This window comes from Lactuca saligna, chromosome 4 (assembly GCF_052625555.1).
Source record: "Lactuca saligna cultivar CGN05327 chromosome 4, ASM5262555v1, whole genome shotgun sequence".
In the NCBI taxonomy this organism is placed as follows: domain Eukaryota; kingdom Viridiplantae; phylum Streptophyta; class Magnoliopsida; order Asterales; family Asteraceae; genus Lactuca; species Lactuca saligna.
Window position 1 is genome coordinate 324,591,318 of NC_136420.1, and position 19,794 is coordinate 324,611,111.

The 19,794-nt window shown below is 40.1% G+C and overlaps 1 protein-coding gene and 1 pseudogene across 1 annotated transcript; one reads left to right on the top strand and one right to left on the bottom strand.

Annotated features, from left to right (window-relative positions):
- The first annotated feature begins 7,540 nt into the window (after nucleotides 1-7,540).
- LOC145044752 (5S ribosomal RNA) lies at nucleotides 7,541-7,659 on the top strand (annotated as a pseudogene).
- A 5,541-nt stretch (nucleotides 7,660-13,200) lies between these two features.
- On the bottom strand, nucleotides 13,201-15,174 carry LOC145040917 (lysM domain receptor-like kinase 4). Its single transcript, XM_078988799.1, has one exon. The coding sequence runs from the start codon at nucleotides 15,172-15,174 to the stop codon at nucleotides 13,201-13,203; it is 1,974 nt and encodes a 657-aa protein (XP_078844925.1).
- Between the last annotated feature and the right edge of the window lie 4,620 nt (nucleotides 15,175-19,794).

Below are 19,794 nucleotides of genomic sequence, written 5' to 3' on the forward strand. Positions count from 1 at the left end.
CAGGGGCAACGAAGATGTATAGAGATCTTCGACCCGATTATTGGTGGCCCTGCATGAAGCGGGATGTTGCTTGGTATGTGGAGAGGTGTTTGACCTGCAGAAAGGTCAAGGCAGAACATCAGAGGCCTCACGGCAAGATGCAGCCGTTAGACATTCCCGTGTGGAAATGGGAGGACATCACTATGGATTTTATCACCAAGCTTCCCAGGACCGTACGAGGAGTAGATTCGATATGGGTAGTAGTGGATCGGTTGACGAAGAGTGCCCATTTTATCCCGATCCAGGAGAGTATATCGGCAGAAAAGTTAGCCGATATCTATGTGCGTGAGATTGTGGCACGCCATGGAGTGCCGGTATCGGTGGTGTCAGACCGAGATGTCCGTTTTACCTCCAGATTCTGGAAGCGGTTCCATGATGAGATGGGTACTCGTCTCCACTTCAGCACCATTTTCCACCCTCAGACGAACGGGCAGAGTGAGAGGACGATTTAGACTCTCGAGGACATGCTTAGGGCATGCGTTTTGGATTTTGGTGGTAGTTAGGATACGTATCTTCCGTTAGCGGAATTTTCGTATAACAACAGTTATCATGAGAGCATTGATCAACCTCCCTTTGAGATGCTTTATGGGAGGAAGTGCAGGACCCCGATTTGTTGGGGCGAGGTGGGTCAACGAGTCATTGGGAGCACAAAGGTGGTGCTCAAGACGACCGAGTTGATCCAGCAGGTCCGTAGTAGACTACAGACTGCGTAGAGTCGGCAGAAGAGTTACGCCGATAGGAGGCGTTCAGAGTTGGAGTTTCGGGTGGGTGACATGGTTCTTCTGAAGGTCTCACCTTGGAAGGGTGTTATCAGGTTCCGGAAGAGGGGCAAGTTGGGTCCCAGGTTTATTGGTCCTTTCAGGGTTTTGGCCCGGGTGGGTCGGGTTGCTTATCGGCTAGATCTTCCGACAGAGCTTAGCCAGATCCACGGCACTTTCCATGTGTCTCAGTTAAGGAATTGTTTGGTGGACGAGTCAGCAGTTGTTCCTTTAAAGGATATCCAGGTGGATAGCAGCTTGAATTATATTGAGAGGCCGGTCGCGATTCTGGATCGGAAAGCAAAGACCTTGAGGAACAAGGTAATTTAGCTAGTGAAGGTGCAGTGGGAGCACCGGAAGGGGTCTGAATGGATGTGGGAGGCTGAAGATGAGATGAGAGAACATTATCCCGGGTTATTTGCAGACGCAGCAGCAGACTTCGAGGATGAAGTCTGAGTCAAGTGGGGGAGAGTTGTAACGACCCGTCTCTGGTATGTGGTTTTTAGTATTTATTTTTTTTAAGTTGTAGAGAAACTCGACTAGTCTATGTCCCGACTCGTCGAGTAGGGTCGCGTTGTTGATCAGCGTATAGATCGGCGACTCGGCGAGTCCATATTTGGGACTCGGCAAGTCGGTCTGCCAGGTTGAAACCCTAAATCTCCGGGTTTGCTCACTATTTAATCCACCTTATAGCCCCCATTCTCGCCTCCTTCACCCTCATAACGCTGTGAGAAAACCCTAATCCATCCTTGAGTGAACTAAGTGTTCTTGTGTTGATTTGTGAAGGCTTCAAGAAGGAGAAGAAGAAAGGAGCAAGGAGATGTGGAGTAGTGCAAATATCCAAGGGCAAATCAGAGTTCTTTGAGGTATTCTTTGGATTCCCTCTTGTTTTATGCTTTAAACCTCCATTAGGACTCTTCTAGATCTAGTTGATGCTTTTCCCAAGCCTTATGATTGTATGGATGTCCTAATAAGTCGAGATATCCTTAGATCTATTCATTTAGAAGTTTCAGAGCCTAGATCTATTGCCTTTATGAAGATACTTTGCATGGAAACCCTAGATCTAGCCTTTATTATGCTTTTTGAGCCATTTTATCTTCATGAATGCATATGGGCACGTAAAGATAGAATCTTTACGTGCTAATCGAGTTAAGGGGGTCCAGATCTATAAGTTTCATGCAACGGATTCAAGCAGAATCAAGTTTTGAGTTGCTGCATGCAAGCGACTCGGCGAGTCGGAAGAACGACTCGGCGAGTCGAGCCGCGAGTCCCTGATTTTTCCCTTTTTGAGTGATGCTGAGTGAGACCAGTGAGTGATGGAGTGGACTCAGCGAGTTATGGTTAGACTCAGTAATGGAGGGACTCGGCGAGTTGTTCATACAACTCGGCGAGTCCAAGGCAATCTTCTTAGCTCGAAGAACAACTCGTCGAGTTGTTCATACGGCTCAGCGAGTCTGATGCAGATTGCCTGAGGTTTTAGATTCAAAAGGGAACTCGTCGAGTTGATGCCATACTCGATGAGTAGCAGCGAGTAGCGTGAGAAATGAGAGTAGGGACTCGGCGAGTTGGCGGCCCAACTCGGCGAGTCAGGTCAACTGTAAAGTTGACTTTGACCAGGAGAGTTGACTTTAGCTAGGGGTAAAGGAGTCATTTACCCAATACAGTTATTAATAAATTGATTGAGTGTAATTGTGGATTTGTAGCCGGGGAGATACCGGAGCAGCAACAGATAGTTCCCGGAGCCACACACTCAGCAGCCAGATCACGAGGTGAGTTTCTTTTCAGTAGGAACGGGTCTAAGGCCACAATGCCGGCCCGTTTAGCTAGCAGTAGTATCCGGACTTCGGTTCGATGCAGATTTTAGCATGTTTGATGCCTTCGTGGCTCAGACAGTATTTTGTGTTATGTGTTCCGGGTTACATCCCGATGTAGTATGCTATCTATGTACTCATGTTAGTTGATATGTTTATGTGATGCTATGTTCAGTATGTTCCGGACTTCTGTCCGATGCAGTCAGTTCCGGACTTCGGTCTGATGCAGTAGTTCCGGACTTTGGTCCGATGCAGGAGGCAAGGCCTCAGTAGTTCCGGATCCCGATTCGATGCAGAGGGCAAGGCCCTGGTTAGTTCCAGACTTTGGTCCGATGCAGTTTCCGGACTTCGGTCCGATGCAGTAAGCAAGGCGCAGTATGTGATTATATGTATTATATGGTATGTGGTAGTTTGGGGGAGCTCACTAAGCTTCGTGCATACAGTTTCAGTTTTGGTTTCAGGTACTTCCGCAAGCAGAGGGAAGAGCTCGAGTTGATAGCATCGCACACACACATCACAACATCAGTTGTCCTGGGAGTTGTTTTGTTTCTCATAGATGTGATTGATACATTCTTGATTCAGTTTACTTATAACACTTAACTTTTGTTTGTGAGATATTGACGTACGAGTTTACCTTATGATTTTATTATGGTGTTTTTAGTAATTATTCAACAAAAAAAATTTGGGTCTTTTTTGGGATGTTACACCATACTTCAGATATATGTTCCAAATGCACCCTTGAGTCATAATGTTTACGACTTTATGACTTTATAAGTCCATAAAGTTCTTAATACAAGGTCTTAATCCATTATGACCTTCTACAAGATGCATGAAACAATTTTAGCAATTGGGACCTCATTTTTATGGCTTAGGACCCCTCATAGGGTCTGGAAAGATAACTCAAAATGACAATAACCAACCATGCACAATATGGGACCTTTGGGACAAGAAAAGCAACATAAAACACCCGAAATGGGATCTAACAACCAAGACATCAAGGTATAGGCTTTATACCTTCTGGAGCTTCTTAAGAAGGCAAAGATCCCAGATCCACAAGCTTGCTTCTACTTCAAGGCTCCCTGATGCAACTTCTTATTCCTTTAACACACCAAAAAAACACACTCTTGAGCTCAAAATACACACTAAGGGGGCTAGGGTTTGCAAAAACGTCTCAAAGGATGTGGCAGCTGAAAAGGTACGGAGAAATGAGCCATAATGTTGCTTAAATACCCCTTAAACCCTAAAAATTAGGGTTTCCTCCTGATATTAGTACGCCCCACGTACATAAGTGTACGCCTAACGTACTAGAGCATGCTCTAGTACGCTCAGCGTAGACACATGTATGCTTGGTGTGCCCCTCTTTCCCAAATTATGAAATTGCCATTAGGGATTCAAAGCATAATTCTAGAACTGAAGGACCAATTTGAGAAGAATAAGAATTATATGGATAAATTTAGAAGAACCTGGACATTAGGATGTTACAGTTGCTAAGATTGATGAACCAGATATGATCTCAAGGATCAGTTTCATACTCTTCATATGAATTGAGACACAAAAAATTTCCGACCATTAAGTGTTCTTAATAATATTGTGTTAGAACTAGATGTTATTGAATGGAAGGTTGAAGACGAGGACAAAGCATTGAGGCTCATATTATCTTTTACATCTATTTATGAGCATATAAATCCCATTATGATGTATGAGAAAGAGACATCGTCGTATGTAGATGTGACTAACAAGTTGTTGTCAGAAGAAAAAAATACATTGGAAAGTAGCAGCCATACTTCTTCAGAAGGGACAATTTTGACATGTGAGAATAGAAAGAAGAAAAATGAAAGAAGAATCTAATATGTTGGAAGTTTAGACAGTTTGGGCATGTTACGTGAAATTGTGTAGTTGAAGCAAATTTGACATAAGGCTCTAATACAACTAAAAATATATATTTCGTTATTAACGGTGATGATTTTGTTTGAGATTTGGCATCCCCATGGTATGTATGTTACCATGGAAAGGCATATGTTTTTGTTAGCGACTGCGCATATTTATACATAAGAATTAGATGGGCATAAATATAAGATGTGTGGTGAAAATTGATGTTGATGGCTAATGACTTTTTAGGTATGCAAAAAAAGGAAGTCGCACCATAATCTTTCAACAAAATATCCAATATGTGCCATAGAGGAATTATTAGGATGATATATTTTAAGCGGTGATATTTTTATGGCAGAGTATGATAATTCTATTACTTCAGTATGATAATTCTATTACTTTAGAATTATGATTTCCAACTAAAGATAATGTTCCTTTTTTATGTGGTTGCACTTTTCTTTCATTTAATTATCCAACGTACAAATTGTTGAGTTTTTGGCTAATAAATGAATAGTGTTACATTCCACATCGGTGCAAGGAAGGAAAGAAGGTTGGTTTGTACTCAAGACTATAAAAGGAGACCAATGTTTTGGTTTCATTACACCCCAATCTCATACACTTGCAGCGTTTGATTTTTTTTGCTTTTTTCTTCTTTTATTTTATAAGGTAGAAAAGTGTTGCTCTATATTGTGAAGAGTATAAGAGGAATTTGGAGTAGGCTTGATAGATTAATCCATTTGATTGTAGCATCTAATAATATAGGTGTAATTTTGGAATCTTGAGGACATTTTCCCAGCAAGTCCAGAGGACCCGAAATCAACAAACAACATATGTACCAAAAGACCTTAGACCTAACAGTATCACGTGTGTTGGATGTAACATCCCCCTCTGGCACGTATCACAATATTGTCCGCTTTGGGCTACTCGGCACGAGGACTTCCCAGGAGGTCACCCATCCCGGTACTACTCCCGCCCGAGCACACTTAACTGTAGAGTTCTTATGGGATCTGATACCATTTGTAACATCCCCCTCTGGCACGTATCACAATATTGTCCGCTTTGGGCCACTCGGCACGAGGACTTCCCAGGGGGTCACTCATCCCGGTACTACTCTCGCCCGAGCACTCTTAACTGCAGAGTTCTTATGGGATCTGCTGCCCTCACGGCTTTAAAAACGCGTTGTGACAAGGAAGGTATCCACACCCCTTATAAGGAGATGTTTCGTTCTCCTTCCAAACCGATGTAGGTTCAGGTGCAACCCACCGGCACGAGGACTTCCCAGGGGGTCACCCATCCTGGTACTACTCCCGCCCGAGCACGCTTAACTGCAGAGTTCTTATGGGATCTGCTGCCCTCACGGCTTTAAAACGCGTTGTGATAGGGAAGATATCCACACCCCTTATAAGGAATGCTTAGTTCTCCTTCCCAGTCGATGTGTGATCAGATCTAACCCACTTTCACCCCCCATTTTAGGGTTCGACGTCCCCGTCGAACACATCGACTCGTGCCCTGGCTTTGATACCATTTGTAACACCCCCCTCTGGCACGTATCACAATATTGTCCGCTTTGGGCCACTCGGCACGAGGACTTCCCAGGGGGTCACCCATCCCGGTACTACTCCCGCCCGAGCACGCTTAACTGCAGAGTTCTTATGGGATTTGCCGCCGTCACGGCTTTAAAACGCGTTGTGATAGGGAAGGTATCCACACCCCTTATAAGGAATGCTTAGTTGTCCTTCCCAGCCGATGTAGGATCAGGTGCAACCCACCTTCACCCCCCCCCCCCCCCCCCCAATTTTAGGGTTCGACGTCCCCATCGAACACATCGACCTGTGCCCTGGCTCTGATACCATTTGTAACATCCACCTCTGGCACGTATCACAATATTGTCCGCTTTGGGCCACTCGGCACGAGGACTTCCCAGGGGGTCACCCATCCCGGTACTACTCCCGCCCGAGCACACTTAACTGCAGAGTTCTTATGGGATCTGCTGCCCTCACGACTTTAAAACGCGTTGTGAAAAGAAAGGTATCCACACCCCGTATAAGGAGATGTTTTGTTCTCCTTCCAAGCCGATGTAGGATCAGGTGCAACCCACCTTCACCTCCCATTATAGGGTTCAACGTCCCTGTCGAACACATCGATACGTGCCCTGGCTCTGATACCATTTGTAACATCCCCCTCTGGCACGCATCACAATATTGTCCGCTTTGGGCCACTCGACACGAGGACTTCCCAGGGGGTCACCCATCCCGGTACTACTCCCGCCCGAGCACGCTTAACTGCAGAGTTCTTATGGGATCTGCCGCCGTCACGGCTTTAAAACGCGTTATGATAGGGAAGGTATCCACACCCCTTATAAGGAATGCTTAGTTGTCCTTCCCAGCCGATGTAGGATCAGGTGCAACCCACCTTCACCCCCCCCCCCCCCCCCAATTTTAGGGTTCGACGTCCCCGTTGAACACATCGACCCGTGCCCTAGCTCTGATACCATTTTAACACCCCCCCCCCTCTGGCACGTATCACAATATTGTCCGCTTTGGGCCACTCGGCACGAGGACTTCCCAGGGGGTCACCCATCCCGGTACTACCCCCGCCAGAGCACGCTTAACTGCAGAGTTCTTATGTGATCTGCTGCCCTAACGGCTTTAAAACGCGTTGTGATAGGGAAGGTATCCACACCCCTTTATAAGGAAATGTTTCGTTCTCCTTCCTAGCCGATGTGGGATCAGATCTAACCCACTTCCACCCCCCGTTATAGGGTTCGACGTCCTTGTCGAACACATCGACCCGTGCCCTAGCTCTGATACCATTTCTAACATCCCCCTCTGGCACGTATCACAATATTGTCCGCTTTGGGCCACTCGGCACGAGGACTTCCCAGGGGGTCACCGATCCTGGTACTACTCCTGCCCGAGCATTCTTAACTGCAGAGTTCTTATGGGATCTGGTGCCCTCACGACTTTAAAACGCGTTGTGACAAGGAAGGTATCCACACCCCTTTATAAGGAAATGTTTCGTTCTCCTTCCAAGCCGATGTAGGATCAGGTGCAACCTACCTTCACCCCCCATTATACCAGCACTAATGCACCGGATCCCATCAGAAGTCTGCAGTTAAGTGTGCTCGGGCGGGAGTAGTACCAGGATGGGTGACCCCCTGGGAAGTCCTCGTGCCGAGTGGCCCAAAGCGGACAATATTGTGATACGTGTCAGAGGGGGATACACTTCGAGGCAGCTCAAGCCCCACGAGGCGAACTACCCGACGCACGATTTGGAGTTGGGGGCCGTGGTCTTCGCCGTCAAGATTTGGCGACATTACCTCTACGGGGTTCGTTGTACCATCTACACGGACCACAAGAGTCTGAGGTATCTCATGGACCAGCCGAATCTGAACATGAGGCAGCGTCGGTGGTTGGATGTGGTGAAGGATTATGATTGCGAGATCCTTTACCACCCGGGGAAGGCCAACGTGGTGGCCGATGCGCTTAGCCGCAAGGCGGCGCCGATCAGGGACGTATGCCTGAGGATGACCGTAGTGACTCCCCTATTGGAGCAAATTCGGGAGGCTCAACAGGAGGCTATCAAGGAGGAGCATCGGAAGAGCGAGCGCGTGGTGGGTCAGGTATCCTCTTTTGATTATGATAGTCGGGGTCTATTGACACTACACCATAGGGTGTGGGTGCCGTATCACGGGGGCGTCCGCCAGATTTTGATGGATGAGGCACACAAGTCCCGATTCTCTATCCATCCCGGGGCGACGAAGATGTATAAGGATCTTCGTCTGAACTATTGGTGGCCCTGCATGAAGCGGGATGTGGCATGGTACGTAGAGCGGTGCTTGACCTGCAAGAAGGTCAAGGCCGAACATCAGAGACCGCATGGTAAGATGCAGCCGTTGGACATTCCACTGTGGAAATGGGAAGATATCACCATGGACTTTATTACAAAGCTTCCCAGAACCGCTCGTGGAGTGGATTCGATTTGGGTCATCATGGACCGACTGACCAAGAGTGCTCACTTTATTCCGATTCAGGAGAGCATATCGGCCGAGAAGTTGGCCGATATCTATATTAGGGAAATAGTGGCACGGCACGGGGTGCCGGTATCGGTGATCTCGGATAGGGATGTACGTTTCACTTCCAGATTTTGGAAGAAGTTTCATGACGAGTTGGGCACTCGATTGCATTTTAGCACCGCCTTTCACCCGCAGACAGATGGTCAGAGTAAGCGGACCATCCAGACTTTGGAGGACATGTTGCAGGCGTGTGTGTTGGATTTCGGTGGTAGCTGGGATACCTATCTTCCCTTGGCTGAGTTCTCCTACAACAACAGCTATCACGCGAGTATTGACCGACCACCGTTCGAGATGTTGTACGGGTGGAGGTGCAGAACCCCGATATGTTGGGGTGAAGTTGGCCAGAGAGTCATGGGAAGCACCGAGGTGGTGCTAGAGACGACCGAGAGGATCCAGCAGGTTCGGAGCAGACTTCAGACTGCTCAGAGTCGGTAGAAAAGTTACGCCGATAAGCGTCGATCCGACTTGGAGTTCCAAGTCGGGGATATGGTTCTCCTGAAAGTGTCGCCTTGGAAAGGCGTCATTCGATTCAGGAAGCGGGGCAAGTTGGGCCCAAGATTCATCGGGTCGTTCAGGGTTGTAGCCCGGGTGGGCAAGGTGGCGTATAGGCTGGATCTGCCAGCCGAGCTCAGTCAGATCCACAGCACTTTCCATGTTTCGCAGCTGCGGAAGTGCCTGGTGGACGATTCAGCGGTAGTACCGTTGGAGGATATTCAGGTTGATGACAGCTTGAATTACATTGAGCGCCCAGTCGCAATACTCGACAGGAAGTCAAAGGCTTTGAGGAACAAGAGGGTAGAACTAGTGAAGGTGCAATGGCAACACCGCAAGGGTTCGGAATGGACTTGGGAGCCGATGGACGAGATGATGGAGCATTACCCCGAGCTGTTTCAGGATCGAGCAGCAGACTTCGAGGACGAAGTCTAAAATAAGTGGGGGAGATTTGTAGCACCTGGTTTCCGGTATGTGAATTTTATTTGAGTCTTACCCTATTTTAGCCTTGGACTCGGCGAGTCATAAGGTCCGACTCGCCGAGTAGGGACGAGACTCAGGTACCTCTTCACCGAAGGGGAAAGAAGCCGGCGCGGTAGCGGCACATCATGCACACACTCTGGTTTCTGCATTTACGAGATTCACTGGGATTGTACTCTGATATTTTGATGGGATGTATGGTTTGACTTTTTTAAACATGGGTTGCGATGTGTTATGGTGTGATCAAACAATGTATCCACACCCCTTATAAGGAATGCTTAGTTCTCCTTCCCAGCCGATGTGGGATCAGATCTAACCCACTTTCACCCCCCATTATAGGGTTCGACGTCCCCGTGGAACACATCGACCCATGCCCTAGCTCTGATACCATTTGTAACATCCCCCTCTGGCACGTATCACAATATTGTCCGCTTTGGGCCACTCGGCACGAGGACTTCCCAGGGGGTCACCCATCCTGGTACTACTCCCGCCCGAGCACGCTTAACTGCAGAGTTCTTATGGGATCTGCTGCCCTCACGGCTTTAAAACGCGTTGTGATAAGGAAGGTATCCACACCCCTTATAAGGAATGCTTAGTTCTCCTTCCCAGCCGATGTGGGATCAGATCTAACCGACTTTAAAGCCGTGAGGGCAGTTCTGATGGGATCTGGTGCTTAGTTCTCCTTCCCTATCACAACGCGTTTTAAAGCCGTGAGGGCAACAGATCCCATAAGAACTCTGCAGTTAAGCGTGCTCGGGCGGGAGTAGTACCAGGATGGGTGACCCCCTGGGAAGTCCTCGTGCCGAGTGGCCCAAAGCGGACAATATTGTGATACGTGCCAGAGGGGGATGTTACAAATGGTATCAGAGCCAGGGCACGGGTCGATGTGTTCGACAGGGACGTCGAACCCTATAATGGGGGGTGAAGGTGGGTTGCACCTGATCCTACATCAGCTTGGAAGGAGAATAAAACATCTCCTTATAAGGGGTGTGGATACCTTCCTTGTCACAACGCGTTTTAAAGCCGTGAGGGCAGCAGATCCCATAAGAACTCTGCAGTTAAGTGTGCTCGGGCGGGAGTAGTATCGGGATGGGTGACCCCCTGGGAAGTCCTCGTGCCGAGTGGCCCAAAGCGGACAATATTGTGATACGTACCAGAGGGGGATGTTACATTGGAAATGTGTCCCTCCTCAAGTGGTTGAGGGTTCAAGTCCTATGGTGTATAAAAAACACAAATCATATGTGTTTATGGGTCTTAAAGATCAAATTTTGTGTTGATAAAGTGCAAAACTTTATCCATCTACCCGTTAATGGAGACTACGTTCAGTCGCTAGAGTTTGTTACTCTTGAAAAATTTAAGCTGGAGTGCACACCCACTAATGTGTAAGTCCCATAAAGCGCATGACTTTAAATCTTCTTTAAATGAATTTGAATCCACATATTTGGAATTTTATGGCCATCCCTTATTTAATGTTTCAACTCATTCCTGTGAGATCAGATGACAGCCTATATGAAAAATATCATTTTCATACATCTTTTATACAAATGTTAGGAAACTCCATTTTAGTTCCTTGTGGCATATAATTTTGCGAAATTGATACTGTAGCACAACAAAGTTTTGGCTTTGTCTTGGATTGGTCACTCAAGTCTTTTTTTTTTTCATAATTAGTCCATCAACTTTCAAATTACATGTCAATTACACATTATGAAGTAAATTTTGGGGTCTGGTTAATAAGGTTACGAGCCGTGCCATGGTACATTTGAGTCACCAACACTTGCCTATGTGGCACAAACATGGCCTCTACATCGATTTTTTTTTTTTAGATCTTTTTCAATTATCATTCTTATTAAATCATATTCCATTTTAATCAAAGCACTTTCCATCTTCTCGTAAACCAATTCCCACCATTGCTACCATCCACCTCCTACCTCCCAACACCGACACCACTATCTTCCACCTCCAACCACCTTCTTACACCCCACCCGCTATCCACCTCCCAACACTACCACCATTCATATTCCTCCAACTCATCATGAATACACCAAAATAAATACTAAATCCAGACGCAAATGAAGAAGGATATGAAGTTCAAAGCTTCAATAAAATATAGAAAAAGAACATTAGATGAATCGAATACAAAAACATATTACTAGAGAACCATCCATAAACAACAGTTGTATGCCAATTGGATTCAATCTCTGGATCAACAGGGAAAGTTGTTGCTTTTCAGGGTAGAAGATTGTGCATTTGCCTTCCCATCCAAATTTATTTGGACTCAAAGTCTCTCCCGGTGTCTCCCTCCAAAAATTCTCTTTCTCTCCTCTAGTTTCAACCTCTATCACCTAAATATGGACCTTAAACACTAAAGATAACATGAAACCGAAATAATAAAAATCAAAAACTTTTGTAATATGATAGACTAAAAGGGAAATTCCTGCAAGGACCCATCATGAACTCATCAAATCCAGAAAAAGATGAAGATATAGATGACGTTCAGAGCTTTAAAAAAATCCATAAGAAAAAGTACATCAGATGAACACACCAAAATAAACTCTAAATCTAAAAAAAGATGAACAAAGAGATGAAGTTTAGAACTTCAAAAAATCCAGCTAAAGAAAATTAGATTAATTGAATACTAAAGGGTTCGATGGAATCCATGGAGTCGAGAAGAAGATCTACGGTACCAAACACCAGGATTCTCAAAATTCTCACACTTCACTTTATATAACTACTTGTGATCTTCAATACTCGAGGATGGTTTGTGAATGCACTTTACACACCTTAATTTCAAGTCTTTTTTAAGCTATGAAATAGATCGTTTGTAGTTACGAGCAAAAGCTCTTCCCCAACCGCCTCCCTTTTCTTTCCGGGCCAAATCCGACAATGTTGGTTCCCTTCCCTCTCATGAACTTGCGTTGATGGAAAGGAGAACTTGATTTAAATGAAGCGAGAGATCTATAATGGTGAGCACAAGGATATAAGCAAACACAAACACGCTATAGATGGTTGCGATGAAAGTCGCCGAAGATGGTTCGTGAAGGAGTTGCTAGAGAAGGTTGAAAAGAAAGGCACCGGCGATTGTTTATAAAGGAGTTACCGACTAGGGTTAGTACTGGGAATGGAGAAGGAGATTGCTCACAAGGGATTTTTATTAAAAAAAAATGAAAGGAAAACCCATGTTTTTGTTAGTTTAATTTTTTATTTTGAAAAAAAAAATACAAAAATGATACCTAGACTAAATGCAACTTGGACACCGGAATGAAATTGGTTAATTACCTTATTTAACTGGTAAAATAATACATTAAGAGTTTATTGCAAAAAAAAAAAAAAAAAAAAAAAAAAAAAAAAAAAAACATTAGTGATGAATCCGGGGCAAAGCAAAAAGTTTGTTCCTTGCATGTAAATTTCATGTACTTTAAATTGAGTATATACAATTTCAACTTTAGCCGTATGTCTTGCAGTTATTAAGCATCTTTTGATGGTAATTTCTTTTCTTAAAATGGTTAGTTAATTGTATAATTACATGATTCAAGCACTTTCTTTTATTTGATTGTTGATGTTGTTTCTTGAATACACACAATTCAACAAGTTTTTTACATCATAATTTTGACTATTACATACAATTTGTTATTCCCAAAGGCTCAATAGATACAACTAATGAATCAATCTTAAAATTCTACACCATAAATATGTTTTCTGAGCTTTGTGCATCCATTTGAATCATCATGAGAGTGGAAACAATCTCATTCATACTTAATCTTCTTGATGGTTCCGATTCCAAACAACCCAAGCTTAGTTTCACCATCCGCAATGCAAGTTCATCTTGATCTATAACAAACCCAAAGGCATGTCTAGCTTGCAACCGAGGGTCAATAAGGTAATTAACCTTTCCTTTTCCATTCTTTTCATCACCCATGATAGAAGCAACTTCTTCAGACAACATCACTTCTACTCCATCATCATCATTTTCATACACAGCTTTCTTTCCTGTTATCAATTCCAAAAGAACAACTCCAAATGCATAGACATCAGTCTTGGTTGTCACATATCCCGCCTCTAAATACTCCGGTGCAAGGTAACCCTTTGACTCAAACCTACATTTTATGGATGAATTTACATTTTCGCCCTTCTCCGTTGACTTTGCAAGACCAAATTTAGAAATCTTGGCGCGTAGATCCTTAGTAAGTAATATATTACTACTGTTTATATCTTTATGAACATAAGCTGGATTCGCAAAATTATGTAGATATTGAAGACCTTTAGCAACATCTAAACCAATACGAATACGATTATTCCATGTTTGACTTTCTTGACAATTCAAATCTTGAAGCCATTTGTTTAAAGAACCATTTTCCATGAACTCATAAACAAGGTAACTAGCTTTATCATGTTCACAAACTCCATAAAGACCAATAAGATTGAAATGATTAAATTTTTGAAGAATTTTCACCTCTTTATTCGCGTGTGATCCCATCTGTTTAATCGCGACTTTTCTACCCTTTAAACTCCCTTTATAAACCGAAGCACTCAATCTGTGTTCGAGGGTAAATCCGTCCGTGGCCTCCTCTAATTCTTCAAATCTGTAGATTTTAAAAAGTTGATCGACACTAGCAATACCAAGTTGAATATCTTTAGGCAACGCCCATTTTACGGTTTTACCCTTATTCACTTCTCTTTTCGATATTAAATATATCACAAAAACACCACAAAGAATCGCTAAGAAACCACCTGATAACACCCCAGCTATGATTGCTTTCTTTGAAAGATTCCAATTCCGATTCCGGCCGAGTGTTCTTGTTTGAGAATTCAAAGGTTCGGTAGATAGAGGAACAAGAAGGGTAGTAAAAGGAAAAATCTCTTCAACAGAAGAAAACCCGTTTTCCAAAACTAAATCATGAACACTTACATTAAACCTCTTACTAATTTTCTTGATCGAATCTTTCCAAGTAATCAAATAAGTCAACAGAAACCTGATTCCGTCGTTGGTTTGACTAACCGTAGGACACGCACATCTAAGCGGGACATGAAGCTTGTCACCAGCATGCAAATCAAGTCGATCATAAACATTATATTTTTCGAGGGAATCACATGTGGTTAAACCTTGGAATGTAAGATTTGCGATAGTGAAATACGTGTCATAAAAAGTGGGAATAACAAAAGATGTATTAGCCTGATAGTATTGATCATAACAAGAACACGTTACCGGAATGATTAGCTCTTTGTTTAGAGGCAAGATGTCATTGGAATCGGTGATTCCGTTGATCCGAGCAACATCCATATGGTCGATTGACATGAGCTTGGAGATGGTGAAAACGGTGTCGTAAAGTGGTTGAGTTCTGAAGATTAAGAAGGTGGAACACGATTGTATTCCGTTGCAGGTGTAGAGGAATGAAGGGAAAGGTCCTGTTTTGTCGGAATTGTCGCAATCCATAACTGTGTTTCCGGAGTACGTTTGTTGAGCGATGGATTCGTGAGTGAAAAACAGGAATGGAAACAGGAACATGAATGGGTTCATGATTGATGGGAAAAGGAAAGTGGGGTTGGAATTAGAACCCTTTGTGAAATGATTGAAGTTAAGTAGCTGGGAATTGAAGCATCGTTTGTTGACTAAATGAATAGGAACGACAAGTATTAAGCATGATGATGTCATTTGTGGAAAATTGAACTCATCAAGAATAAAGAACTAGGAAATGTTTTCAAACCAAAAAGGTGTTGAAAGGGGCTGTTTAATTAACCAAAAAGGTAGTTAATGGGACTTTAATAATATGTTATTTTATGTTAAGCGTGAATTATTGAATTTTAGTTATTAAATTTTTTACATATAGAAAAAAATGCGTATTCTAAATTAAATTAAACTAGATTATGACCCACGTATAACGTGGGGGACATATAAAAATAATAAATATAAATGTAAAATTAATCCTAATAACTAATTAATGTTTTAAAAAAAATTATTAATTTATAAGGATAGATGTTTTATTTGTAAAATTATAATGATTAGTTAAAATTAATATATACATTGAAATATCTGATCGACGTTATGTACGTGTGATATTTGATATAACATGAATGTACAATAGTTAATTTAAACTAATCATACAAAATGTTTTGAAGATACGAACGTTGTTTAAAAATTGTAATCTTAACCATATATATGTGCTAATATTGATTCTTGTAATTGTGATTTACACGGTATGGACAACATCAACACCAATTTTTTTTTGATAATTTTGCTAAGTTTTGTTTTTTCATTTAATAGTACTAATTATATGTGCTACTTTGCTTCTAAAACCTGAAAGAAAATTCTAAGTAAAATAATGATTATAAACAATAATTACTTAAAATTTACATCAAAAGACATTCAAATGATAACTAATTCCAATACTTGAAAAGGCTTCAACATCAATACATCATCAGCTAAATTGTCGGGTAGAAACTATAAAAAAAATAGTCAAAATGTTGAAAAAAAAAACTAAAAATTAACATTTTTAGCATTCTTTAAAAGATAAGATACTATATAATAGATAACAATAGTATATAGTGAGTACCTTTATTGCTAACTTTAAGTTCACCGAACTCCCTTTCGCTACACATACACACTCTTCTTTGAGCTTTTTTTTGTTCATAGACGGTAATCGAATGATCGTTTATTGTTTATATAATCTTATTATAATGAAATATGGATGCAAAACATATGTTTCTTTCATCGTGCTAATTAAATCCACAAATTTGATTCGTATAGAAAAGAATGAAAGAAGCATCCCGGTTTTCAGATATTGTTATTTACCATGTTTAATAAACATTTGAATGTAAGCACATTAATATATTCTGGTTAGGGAGGATAGAGTCATAGTAAGAATGATACCTCCAAGATACCACTCCAGCTTGAGTGGGCTAGGAGGAGTGGGTTGTTTATGTAGCTTCACTAACCCGCTTCATCCTTTCTCTCTCTCTCTCTCTCTCTCTCTCTCTCTCTCTCTCTCTCTCTCCTCTTGTACCATGTTTCTTAAAACTTATACCATAGTTTTTTTGTATTTTTTAAAATTGAGTGGATTGAAAAGGATAAGGTTTCTATGTGTTGTGGGTTGGAAAAGATGGAAGAAAAGGGAGAGGGAAAAGTTGATATGGTAGCGGGTTCATGAATGATGGTTTCCATATTGATAGGTAATCGTAAAAGCTAGATAATAGAATGAGTAATTTTGTTTCAGAGACATGTTTGTGAGGCATGGAACGGAATATAATAAATATTTAATACGATTTTATGGTATATATTGCAATTTAAATTATAAAGATAATCTTTCACATATCTTTGTTTAGTTATTATTATGTAATTTAAAAAGGTTTATATTGCAACTTTTATACTAATGTCTTATCTTATTGCGGAGAAAAGCTAGATACTCATAATGTTCCCAACCCTATTTTCAAGAGTGTAGGGTACAACTATTTATCCTTGAGAAAGTAAAGTCAATAAGAGGATTCAAACCAGTTAAACGAAATAATAAGGTTGTGCAAGGTTCTTATTATACTTCTCAACATGACCAGACAACGCAAGTACTTGCATAGCATCACGTTCATAACTAAAACGTATTCCAAAAACACAAAATGAAAATTAGCAATCTGAGTTCTATGTATCTCTCATTTGAAAAAAACATAATAATATGTAATATAAATTAGAATACAGTTTTTCACAAAAAAAGCCCTACTAAGTAACCAAAAGTAATCAATCATAAACATTTTCCAATCAGGTTTATCGATGTAATCTATTTACATGGTATATTAAAACTTTGTATTTTCTTTGCTATTGAGTCTAAAAAATATTTTATAATATTAAAAAGGGATCGGTGAATAACTCCTTTCTGAAAGCCCAATTTGTGTTTTTATAAAAAGAGTTTTTTTACAATAAATCAAAACAAATATCACTAGTGGGTTTTGTTGAGTTGTAGGATATGTGGATCACTCATTGGTATAAGGGTTTGAATTTCATCTCTAAATTCAAGAAGAGATCAAATGGGTAAAACATTATGGACATTGACTCAGGTATATCTTCCATTCACGATTTCGTAAGCCACAAACAAAAATCATTGACTAAACACATACACAAAAAACGTAAAAATAAAAAAATAAAATTGACATATACAAATTTACTACCTAGTGGACATATCTTCCAAATCGAAACAATGGACGAGAGGTAGTTGTGCTATTGTGTCCATCTTTTTGCTCTAAGATACATATAACTTAAAAAATCAAAATCAACAATATAGATCATAAGAAGAAAAATCGAAGCAGATTTACAAAACGTAACCATTATCGATCTAAACTTAAATCGAAAGGTTTTATAGATTGGAACTTCATAGTTGAAACATAATAAAATAAACATAATGTAAAACTTAACCAAAATCGATCTAAACTACGATCAAATTAAAGTAGAATCCAAATAAAATTTATCTCTATATCATTCCTAATTCTTCAATGATGATCGAACACAAGATTAATCCATATAGATCGAAACCTACAAGTACTCTATTTCTTTTTTCCCCTATTTTCTTCTCCAGTACAAAACTTAGGTTAGATAGATTATGTAAAGAAATGAGGAGAAAATGTAGGGATATTGGTAATAAAGGGTGCGCTGGTGTATTTTTTTCATTTTATTTTTGGTGAGATTTAATTGTTATTAATAGAATTCCTAATTTAATTCATTTTATTTTTGGTGAGATTTAATTGTCATCAATAGAATTCATAATTTAATTAATTTTTACTTTTGATGAGATTTAATTGTTATTAATAAACTTTCTAATATAAAACATGATATACGTTTTATAAATTTGGTGGATAAAATTAAAACGATTGATAAAGATGATGTCAGCAAATAATCTAATGGTGGAAAATATAAGATTAAAATGCAATTAATGGCTTTGATTTCTTCATTTTAGAATTAAAGGTTCTCTTTTAATAATATTTAGAGATTAAAAAAAAAAGGAAACATATTCTATTAGGAATAGTCAATTCTATTCAAATTAGCTTTTTTTGTATCAAAATGAAATCAAGCATTGTAGTTTGATCTCAAATCCATTATAGACTACTCTAGGGTTTAATGGTTTATGAAGATGAAATCAATGGTTCATTGAATTGAGTCAAAAAAAAAAATTCCTTTACTTAATAGAATACAATAGATCAGATTTATAGTTCTTTTTATTTTGGTAATTTTCAATCATTAATAATTTTTTCATTCCATATGTGTAATTGCATAATAATTCATTTATAGAATACAATAGATCAGATTTATAGTTCTTTTTATTTTGGTAATTTTCAATCATTAATAATTTTTTCATTCCATATGTGTAATTGCACAATAATTCATTTATAGAATACAATAGATCAGATTTATAGTTCTTTTTATTTTGGTAATTTTCAATCATTAATAATTTTTTCATTCCATATGTGTAATTGCACAATAATTCATTTTGGAGATGTAATTTTTAGTAAAACAAATTAAAAAACCATTTAACAAAAAGTCATTATTTTAATTAAATATCAAGTTTTCTGAAATAATTAAAAAAAAAAAAGATTTTTAACTTATTTGTGTTTAAATAAGTTTTTATTATCTCTATTATTTTACTTTTGTATATATAGGTTTGTTTATTACACTTAATATTAATGTGTAGAGCAAAATTCAAAATTATTCATTTAATTAGATATAATACAAAAAAAATATTGTTTTCGACATCCTAACACCATATACGATCATGAAATTTTATATAATAGCTCATTACATTACATTGTTTATATAATTACTTTATGAATTATGTTCATGCATTATTATATTTTATTCTGACAAAAAAACACTAACTAATGCAAAGGTATCTCAAATAAAAACCTTTTGAACAGTTTAGTTTTTTGGGCCCAGTTACAAATGGTTCAGTTTTTTATTTGTCTAACAACCGGTCCAATTTGGTAAAAACCCGGTTTGACCCGTTCAATGAAAAACCAGCCCGGTCCAGAACACGTTCAAGTATCAACTAAAAACAGAATAAAGTAAAACAGCCGTTTAATTCCTTTTTAATTCTAAATACTTATGAAACAGTCGTATGAAGGACAATTGTATCCTTTTCACCCCTTTTTGGTTTAACAACTCATCATCCTTTCATTTCATCAACTACTTAACTTCAATCATTTCACAAAGTGTTTCGATTCCAACGCCACTTTCCGATCAACCATGAATCCATTATGGAAACCACATTCTGGAATGTAACAATTCCAACACAACAAAACT

What these genes read in the sequence shown, in the direction of transcription:
- LOC145040917 (XM_078988799.1), bottom strand. Translation starts at nt 15,174, where the DNA reads ATGACATCATCATGCTTAATACTTGTCGTTCCTATTCATTTAGTCAAC.